The sequence below is a fragment of the Leptonychotes weddellii genome, chromosome 3 (genome assembly GCF_054177405.1).
Source record: "Leptonychotes weddellii isolate Sample4059 chromosome 3, ASM5417740v2, whole genome shotgun sequence".
Classification (NCBI taxonomy): Eukaryota; Metazoa; Chordata; class Mammalia; order Carnivora; family Phocidae; genus Leptonychotes; species Leptonychotes weddellii.
In genome coordinates, this window is record NC_138371.1 from 10,061,562 (window position 1) to 10,072,531 (window position 10,970).

The 10,970-nt window shown below is 35.8% G+C and overlaps 1 protein-coding gene across 7 annotated transcripts in view; it reads right to left on the reverse strand.

Moving 5' to 3' along the window:
* AGFG1 (ArfGAP with FG repeats 1) overlaps window positions 1-10,970 on the reverse strand; it is a 79,986-nt gene that overhangs the window by 53,215 nt on the left and 15,801 nt on the right. For all 7 annotated transcript variants that reach the window (XM_081813467.1, XM_081813463.1, XM_081813464.1 and 4 more), the window contains exon 2: window positions 7,806-7,899. In XM_081813467.1, the coding sequence (XP_081669593.1) occupies window positions 7,806-7,899 (94 nt within the window). The remainder of the gene's footprint in view (window positions 1-7,805; window positions 7,900-10,970) is intronic.

The window sequence follows — 10,970 nt, forward strand, 5'->3', positions numbered from 1 at the left end:
ATGTGGACCTTACTTGTATCTTGATTTATACAAACTCTTAAGAGAAGGAAAAAAATGAAATTTATGAAATGAAAGAAATCTGAATACTGGCTAGATAACTAGATTATTGTTAATTTTTATGGATGTGAAAATGGTATGTATTATGATTATGTATTTTTTAAAGTCCTTGTGTTTTAGAGTAACATCAGTTGATGAGTTTACAGATGAAATTACAGGTCTTGGGTTTGCTTCAAAATAATGAAAAAGGGACAAGACCATGAGTTGGTGGAAGTTCTTTATATTATTCTGTCTATTTGCATAGATATATGAATATCTCCATAACAAAAAGTTTTAAAAGGAAAAAAAAGACTAACAATTTCTATTTTTAATTAGATCCAAGTAAGTTTTTAAAAAGATAACACACTAATAACAAGAAACAAACAAAAAGCTGAGATAAAAGGAAGCCAGAATAGCTGAGGCAGGGGCACCTGGGTGGCTCCCTTGTTAAGCATGGTCAGGTCATGATCCCAGGGTCCTGGGATTGAGCCCTGCATCAGGCTCCCTACTTAGTGGGAAGCCTGCTTCTCCCTCTCCCATTCCCCCTGCTTGTGTTCCTGCTCTGGCTATCTCTCTCTCTGTCAAATAAATAAATAAAATATTTAAAAAAAAAAAAAAGAATGGCTGAGGCAAATAAACTAGAAGGAAATAAATCATGTGACCTGGGATACCAGTGCAAAAAAAAAAAAAAGTTAAATACTCAGAACAGTAGTTACAACCTAACATCCAACTCTTTCTACAATACTCTGGGTTTTCAGACACCATGGAAAAAGACCATGTTACAATATATACAAAACAAAGGTACAAAACAGGTACTTCTCACAGATTACAAAGGAAAACGAAGCTCAGGGAAAAGCAGTTTGCCCAAAGTGACAAGATTCATTTTATTAGTGGTGTTGAAACCAGACCACAAATTATTTTGAGTCCTAGTCAGGAGTCTTTAGTTGTTATAGTGGTTTTCTCAAAAGGTAGTCTGTAGCCCTCAGCTTCAGAATCACAGTGGGGTTCTGGCCAAAAATGCAGAGTGTCCTTTGCCTCACCCCACATCCAGGATCAGAATCTCTGGAGAGTAAAGCCCACGACTTTTCACACAAAAAATAAAAAATAAAAATAAATTACTACAAGTAATTCCAATGAAACTCACATGGATCTTAAGTTTCAAACTCCCTTGGGTATACTCTTGTACATTCTCACTGCTGTAAGTGTAATGAAAAGGTATGTAAGATTATGCCACAGAAATGTCTATAATGTTTCAAGGGTAGTAAGACCAATACAGAAGAAACTACAAGAGCAATAAAAAAAAAAATTTTGTGTAGGGGCACCTGGGGGGCTTAGTCAGTTAAGTGACCAGTTCTTGATTTCCACTCAGGTCATGAGTCCCGGGATAGAGCCCCTCATGGGGCTCCCTGCTCAGCAGGGAGTCTGAGATTCTCTCCTTTGCCCTCTCTCTCTGCCCCTCCCTCCCACTCACTCGTGCACATTCTCTCTCTGGCTCTCTCTCAAATAAACAAATCTTAAAAAAATTCGTGCGGTATCTTATAGTGAATAAGATACACACACACGTGTGTGTGTGTGTGTATAAATTTTCAAGTATGACTGGGGTTTTATCATCCCTGTCACCCACAATATTCCTGGAAGACTTGACTGGAGAGTAAAAATTTGATAGGACTTAAAAAAGATTCACAATAAATAAAACAGCATGGGCAAAATGGCAAGAAAACTAGAATACAGATAGCAAACGTGGAAAACAAAACAGAGATCACTACAGTTAAAACATTTCTGCTGGGAATGAAGCAAGAAAAAGATTAACTAGGAAGGTTATAAAAGGATTCATGCTGAGAAATGAAAACTTTGGAATGCCACAGACCAGGAGTCTTCAGCCAACCACCTGCAGATCAAACTGGGCCACAAGCCTGCTCTTGCACTGCCCCTGATCTAACAATGGTTTTTAAATGTTTAAAGGATTATTTTTTAAAAAATGCTTTTTTCAAACAAGGCTATGCAACAGCGACTGTATGTAGGTGGCCACAAAGCCTACAATATTTACTGGTTCTTTACATAAACAGTTTGCCAACCTCTGCTAAAAGCAACACAGTAATTGTAGATCCTGGAGTAATGAGTTTTAACTTAGCTCTGCACTCAATAACGACACTGAATATGTTGTTACTACAATAACAGCCAGTTTTTGCTATTATTATTTAAGCTCAGCATAAAGGTTAAAATGTCCCTAGAGTTTAAATACATACACCAAATATTCATGTATATGACACTTTCGTATTCTATGAAAACTAAAAAATCCCTCAATAAAACCACTCTTTGCAGGGAGTAAAAATATTAATAATCCTCCCCCTATAATTTCTACTATCTCAGATTTTGATTCAATAAACACCTGAATATCTATCTACATTATTCTACAAGAACTACACTAGGAACTTTCATAGGTTGCCTGACTTCATAGTATTTTAGGGGTGCCTGGGTGGCTCAGTTGGTTAAGCATCTGCCTTCGGTTCAGGTCATGGTCCCGGGGTCCTGGCATCGAGCCCCGCATCAGGCTCCTTGCTCAGCGGGGAGCCTGCTTCTCCCTCTCCCTCTGCCACTCCCTCTGCTGTGTGCTCGTGCACACTCTCCCTCTCTCAAATAAATAAAATCTTAAAAAAAAAAAAAAAAAGGAATGAATACAATACTTTGAAGCTACATGATATTTCCATATACTGATTCACAATTCATTCAAAGGTCCACTGTCTTGGGGCGCCTGGGTGGCTCAGTTGTTGGGCGGCTGCCTTCGGCTCAGGTCATGATCTCAGGGTCCTGGGATCGAGCCCCACATCGGGCTCCCTGCTCCGCGGGAAGCCTGCTTCTCCCTCTCCCACTCCCCCTGCTTGTGTTCCCTCTCTCACTGTCTCTCTCTCTGTCAAATAGATAGATAAAATCTTAAAAAAAAAAAAAAAGTTCCACTGTCTTTGCTCTGATAATGTCCAAACACTCTTTCTGATATTGGCTTTCTACTTTTCAGAGTCCACGATTCTGTATAGAGAACCACCATCACATACTAGAGTTTACACAGGATGATTTAAGAAATAACCACTAGTGTTCTGTTTAACCTCGTAATAGACTAGGTATATAATATCACAAAATGATACATGGATATTCCAGCAAAACTATCAGAGCATGTGAATTTGGAATCTTAAATTTTTTTAGAAACAAAAATATTTTGTGGTAGTGCTTGCTTGTGGTTATAAATGGCTCCAATCTCTCCCAAAGACGCAATTTAATTGCCCCAAAGCTCTGAATAGCTTGTCTCATAAAATAAGGCCTATTTAATCATAAGTATAACTTCCTGAAAAATACTATGTCTCCACACTCTCAAAGCATCTGCAACTCCCAACTGAAGCCCTTTCTCACTCTTAAACCAAAACAGAATTGACAGAAATGATTTTCCTTTTCTCTCTCCCCACCCCAACTAAACTCTAAGCTTTACATGAAGGCAAAATCATATCTGCTTTTGCTTATCACTGTATCTCTGGCACCCAAGGGGATAGTCCCTGGTATACAATAGGTGATTAATAAATCTCTGCTTCAAAAATAAAAGATGAATCCATCATAAATGTTAACAGAGAAAAGAACACCTTACTTTATGGGTTTACTGTTTTAGAAGGATTTTTTTAAAAGCAGTAGTTTCTATTTTTTGGGGTTATTTTGATAATCTAGCATAAAGATAATCAAGTATGTCAATGCATGATTTTATTTCTCCATGTAGACTGTATGCCTGTGGAGCATCAGTAGTAACTCTTTCATTCTCAGGCCTAAAACGTAATTATGAAGAGTTAATTTGCTACCAGAAAAGAAAAACTGATGCTTCAAAATAAAATTACTAATACATTTTCTTTTTATTGAATTATCTATAGCACTGATCACCAGCCCTCCTTCCATTAACTTTAATAATCAGCAGTTAACCCAATAGCGAAATTCCTTCAACTAGAGGACCATGAATTACCCACAATATCACAAAAGAGGATAATAGAGAAAACTACTAAAGATTTTTTTTAAAGTTAACATCACGATACAAAAGAAAGTATTACAAAATAAATATGTGGAATTTTTGTAAAATATTTTACTTTTGAAAAAAATGCCAAAACAATTTCCTCAAATAATAAATACAAAGTGCTTCACTGCAAAATATTTTACTAACATCTGGCACACTATGGTCTATAAGGTAATAATGTACACATCTGCTCCACTGAACACACCGTAGGAGTCTGAGAATACTAAATATTCAAGTACTTTGTAAACTACATCTGTAGAAACTAATGATGCATTGTTATAAATATTAAGCATGTCCTTGATACATGCTTATAAACAGTAATAACTTTATTTGCTTACCACAGCTTACAGACTAATACAGATGTACTTTACTAATGACTCCAATACCGTAAGTGGCACTGCCATCAGTTTTGTGATTTTCCAAAAACAGTGAACAATTCTTAATATAGTTCTGAATGAAATCTGAAATCTTCCCTAGATATACACATGTGCTAGGCCACTGTGCTGATGGTGAATTAAATGGCTTCCCTGTATCCATGTCCTTTGCCCTGTAACTTGGCAGTCCCCTCCTACTCTTTTATTCTGAATTTGGCAGCATGATTTTCTTTGGCAAGTTGTTCACAACTGTAATACAAGCATTAGAACAGATTTAAGTTATATACACAGATGACTGTAAACAGGTTTTCCCACATATAAATGTCTGGAGGAACATTCAAAGCATGTGGAACGTAGATTAATTCTGTTCAACACTTTGTGAGTCATCCAACAACCACTGTACTTACCTGCTTAAGCCCGTAATACCCCAATCAAGAACCAAATATGCCCCTCAGAACGCTAAGCCCCCTGGAGGGAGTAGAAGATCCCAGACTGCTGTCTGTCAATTTACTCTCTTTTAACTGGTGAACCACTCCTTTTCAGGCATGACCCATTCATGCACAAGATGTATGACAGTAGTGTCTTTTTAATCCAAAATATACATGATTGAGTATGGTCCTTTCCAAACTACTGACAGAAGATACACAGAATACAGCAACATGTTTTGAAATGAAAAATTAAGATTTGTACACTTTTTTCTATGCATGTTATACTTAAGACTTAAATGTTTAAATAAGGTAAACTGATAATAAAGCACCCGCATTTGAAGTCTATAATGTTTTTAAGTTGTGTTAATCATCCTGCACTTCATAATATCAATCCTCATCTTCTATGCATCTCTAAGTTTTTATAAACAGTTACTGTTAATACTGTTAAGAATTAAATATACCTACCACAATACCCTGTTCTAAGATGTTCTTAGGGACAGAAAGTATGTGTGTCTTCCTTAACATTTAAAAAGTTGGTATATTTTCTAACAGTATGAACTACAATAAATTTCCCTTTTTCTTTGTGCACTGTGTTTGTTCTGCCTTCAGTATCTTTTCCTGCCACAGGGTACATGGCTGGCTGGCTCAGTCAAAAGAGCATGTGACTCTTGATCTCAGGGTCGTTGAGTTCAAGCCCCACGCTGGCTGTAGAGATTACTTATAAACAAACAAACAAACTTAAAAACAAATGAACCAGTTATCTTCCTGCCAGCTTAGGTCCTGTTTTACTTCTATGAGATCTTCCCAATCCTCTCCTTTTCACCAACAAGCTGAGTCTCTCTTTCCATATTACTTCTGAAACTTCTTATTCTTACCATTAATTATCTAACACACGCTATCACTGTTACATATCTGCCTCCCCAGCTAGATTTTAAGCTGTTAGCTAAGCCTATGAGAAATGCCTGTAACTGCATTCGCAGTACCTAGCACAGAGACTGCCCTGGTGAGTGCATTAAGTGGCCTACCAATTTGCATGACTCTTTTTAGGATTAATATTCATGAACCCATTCCAGTCATCTCTAAGTTTACATTTTGTTTCTACTTTTTGATATGAGTTGCCTAAAATCAAGTATCTCCTTGTATATATTCTAAATTTATTTTGATATCAATCTTAATGACTGCCATATTTGACAACATGGTTGAACCTTGAGGACACTATGCTAAGTGAAATAAGCCAGTCACAGAAGGACAAAAACTGTATGATTCCACCTACATGAGGTATCTAAAACAGTCAAATTCATAGAAGCAGAAAGCAGAATGGCAGTTGCCAGGGGCTCAGAAGGGGGAATGGGGAGTTGCTAGTCAGCAGGTATAAAGTTCACTTACGCAAGATGAGTAAGTTCTAGAGACTTATTGTACAACACTGTCCCTCTATGTAAGAATACTGTATTGTCATTTACAACTTTTTTAAGAGAGGAGATCTTATGTTAAGTGTTCTTACCAAAATTAAAAGTTCCTTCAATCTTAGTACTTGGAAATCAGTCTTCACCCAACCTTAGCTACTTCCTGACAGGTACAAATTTTTTACTTACTTCTCCAATGGATCGTTTTTAGTTCTACTACTCTGAATTTATTTATTATCATTAGATTTTTAATCTAAGAACAGAATAATATTTATTTCTGATTCCATATTCTGATGTCCAAAATTTTGCATACTAGTACAACATTCTAAGAGTGCAACTAAAAGTTTATACTACTGGTCTAATCCCAAACTTTATGTATAAATAGTTCAGATTGTATTTCAATTGGTAAATATATTATTCTATACTTCATTACAAATCTTCTGCCCTTTCCCCTAGCTTTAGATTTTCCGACATCAGTCCGGAACTTGATTATGCAAAATAATTTATTATCAGCAAAATAGTGTGCTCACTTCTCTATATCATGTATTAAAAATATTTCATAGTTTTTAATTTATGCTTCTTCACTGTTTTAGAGCCAAAAACACATGTGCATAACAAGAAGGCAAGCAAGTTTAAGATATTACTCTCAAAATGTTAGGGAAGAAAGATAAGCAAATTGTAAAATGTTTACATATATCTTCTCAGGGTGAAAAAGATAAAAAAAAAAACTAATAAAATCTTAAAACAACTTTTTTTCTATTATATCAAAAATATGCAAGCAGAATAGTGTAACTAAATTAGTATTTCCTTTCTATGAAATAATGAAATAATGGTTATTATTAATCAATTAGGATGATGGGCTCAATCTTATCCCAAAATGTCCACTTTTTCTGTCAGTTTTATAGTTTTTTCAATTAGATCACCACTCTCACCAACAGCATGGTAAAAACATAGAACTAAAAACAAGAAAGCAAACAAACAGAATGAAATTACTAGAAACCCATTAAAGCAGAGTTAGAAGAAAAAGCTCCTCTCCAAATTCTTATTGGGTTCCCCTTAATGCTGGGCTGCCCCCAGCACTGCCAGCCTCCTCCCTACCCAGCACCTGCTCAAAACAAAGTTCAGCATGTAATAAAAAGGCATGAGGGGACCTCAAGTAAAAGCTGATCACACAATGACCTAACAGAAGTTTACTACAGTACCACAAAGTTAATTCTCTCTCTGTTGGCCTTTTAAAGCAAAGACTAACAGTTACTCCAATACCAGATGTCCTCCAAAAATGCCCTTTACATTCAACGTTGGTGAATTTTAGATACATGTTTCACCTCAGAATAAACGTATTTATTAGATATTTAGTAGATATTAATTCTAAGTACATTATTAAATGAGTACATTCTAAAATATCTAAATATGGAATACAAAGATAACTTTTTAGACAGTGAAATTCACCACTCTAAACAACTTATTAAATCTTATTAAAATGACTGCCAACAAAAAAGTTAAAAATTGTAAAAACACTTACTTCATTTCCATGTTTTTGCAGAAATTCAATTTCCTGTTGTGTGAATGTTGTCATGGAGATAGATTTCACCCTGTGTGGTGGATTTAACCCTCTCCTAAAAGATAAAATATTTTACAAATTTACTATTATGTATCTTAAAAATTACACATCAATGTAAAACATTTTTAACTAGGACATTTAAACATGGAACAGTGTTCACTCTATAAACTAAAAGTATTTAAAAATTATTTTAAACTATTAATCCCCACAATAGATATGTCAAGGTAAGTTAGGTTCACACTAAGTACTACGTTTAGGGGCGCCTGGGTGGCTCAGTCGTTAAGCATCTGCCTTCAGCTCAGGTCATGATCCCAGGGTCCTGGGATTGAGCCCCGCATCAGGCTCCCTGCTCCACAGGAAGCCTGCTTCTCCCTCTCCCACTCCCCCTGCTTGTGTTCCCTCTCTCGCGGTGTCTCTCTCTGTCAAATAAATAAAAAAAAATCTTAAAAAAAAATAATACATTTAAATATAAATTCAGGTAACTATCTAGTTAGGAACACATAGTACCTGTAACACATGAGCTTCTAGGAAATACAAATATTGCTTTACTGTGTTTCTAATGGAAGGAAAAAGACTATGTAAGGACTCTACAGTAAAGAATTCAAAAAGTAATTAACCACTTAAATATTTTCACATTTCCTAAGAAAATGACAAGGATTTGTTAAGTCTGGAGCTATACAAATATTCTAATCAAACAGCCATTACCTTTAAGCTTGAGGCTGATCTGAAAACTGAAAACTAACCCAAGAAAACTGGAAATTATTAACCCATAAGAAGTCTCACCTCTCCTTCAATTAAAATAAAAATTTATAATAAAGGACATTTCAATCACCTCAGAAGGCAGTAAGTGTTCAAGAAGAAACTGAAGAGACATGAAGGAATTCGAGAAATACCTGGATACATGATTAAATGCCTTTGAAGTTCTTTTACAACCTTGAAGCCTTTTCTGTATAGATGGCCTTAAGAGAACTTTGTATCTATGTTTCTTGATGATGTTTACAATGCACATTAAATACTGATAGAAATGCACTCAGAGAAGAGTAAAAACTACATTTTGTCCAGTTATCATCACAAAGTGGCCTACTCCACGACCCACAAAAATAAGGGTTAAATAATCGATGCAATGTAACAATCTATGCAAAGCTTCATAAAATTATGTCTGAGTCATGCTCTCTGCCAAAGGCCTCATTTGGAATCCAAGTTCTAAAACAGATTATTAATACTTTTACATAATTTGTCATAGTCATCTTGCAGTCATCCATGCTGACTGAGAGATTTAACAACGATGTAAAATAATAAATGAACCAAAAGTCTTTTAAAAACCTGGAAACATTTCTGAACAATTAAATACAGTGGTAATAATCCTAGAAATTCACAGTATTATAATTCAACAATAAGGGAAATTCAGAATTAACAGAAGGTCCTCAATTATCATATCCCACTCCTCTCTCCCTGACAACTGTCAGAGATAGGTGGTTCATCTTTCGAATCATGCTTTGAATTAGGGCAAAGCACTTTATCTGTTTCATTATTTTGAAGACGGAAAACATTAAGTTGGGTTTTGTTGCTGTTTTGTTTTGTTTAAATTTTAAACTAACTCATTTACTTCTAGCTCTTGGTTAAGTTATAAGATACAGAAATAAAGATTGCACAGCAGAAGAAACCGAACACAGCAATTTCATCCTTGTAAAACTTTAAAACTTAACTATGAAAAAACAACTACAGAATGAATTATTTTCAAGTAAATTTGCAATCACAAAGTAAGGCTTTAAAAATATCTTCTAGAGGGCACCTTCGTGGCTCAGTTGGTTAAGCATCTGACTCAGGTTTCTTTGGCTCAGGCCCTTATTTCAGGGTTTTGAGATCAAGCCCCAGCCCAGCTCTGCGCTCAGTGGGGTGTCTGCTTGAGATTCTCTCTCTCTCTCCCCCCTCCACCCACTCACACGTACTCTCTCTCTAAAATAAAATAAATCTATCTTTAAAAAATAATTAAAATAAAAATATCTTCTAAATTTCCAAAAGTGAAAATGTAGGAAAGTCATTATTCATTTAAAGCAGTACACTTTGTTTTCCAATTCATCTCTTGTTATGAGAACAAGACTAGATTCACCATTTTCAGGGAATCTTAATTTATGATGTGTATTTACATCCTACCTTGTTCCAAAATAACGTAAGAAGGAATTAACTTATTATTCTCTTAAATTTCACTACTCTTCCCTCTAACTTAGCAACTTAATCTTTCCTTATTTCCTAATACCTCCTTCCTTGTTCCAGCCAACCATTTACTTCTCCACCTCCCTTACAGTATCCTTTTAAAAAAGGAAAAGGCAAAGGAGTAATTTTCTAATGAGGAAATGTCAAACACTATTACAACAGTGTATGTATGTTTCGGATAAGAAATTTTGGAGCAAAGGGGCGCCTGGGTGGCTCAGTCGTTAAGCATCTGCCTTGGGCTCAGGTCATGATCCCAGGGTCCTGGGATCGAGCTCTGCATCGGGCTCCCCGCTCCGCGGGAAGCCTGCTTCTCCCTCTCCCACTCCCCCCACTTGTGTTCCTGCTCTCGCTATCTATCTCTCTGTCAAATAAATAAAATCTTTAAAAAAAAAAAAAAAAAAGAAAGAAATTTTGGAGCCAAGAATTATGCCCCTATATTTCTCAGACCATTAAATGAGGAAACCCCTGATTCATTTTTATTTATGTTGTACAGATGTAATCTCATGAGAACAGTATAGTGTATAGCTTATTCACTCACAGATCTCATGGTCCTATGGTATCACAGGATCTACTTATGCATAAAGAAGGAATTCATATTATTTAAATAAGTGATAATATTTTGAACTTACAAAACAAATACAACCAGAATGAACTCATAACCAAACTATGAAAAGACAGTTTTTCCCACTAAACAAGAACATTTAGTATAGGACTTTTTTTTTTTTTTATTCTTATGTTAATCCCCATACATTACATCATTAGTTCTAGATGAAGTGTTCCATGATTCACTGTTCGTGCACAACACCCAGTGCTCCATGCAGAACGTGCCCTCCTCAATACCCACCACCAGGCCAACCCATCCTCCCACCCCCCTCCCCTCTAGAACCCTCAGTTTGTTTTTCAGAGTCCATC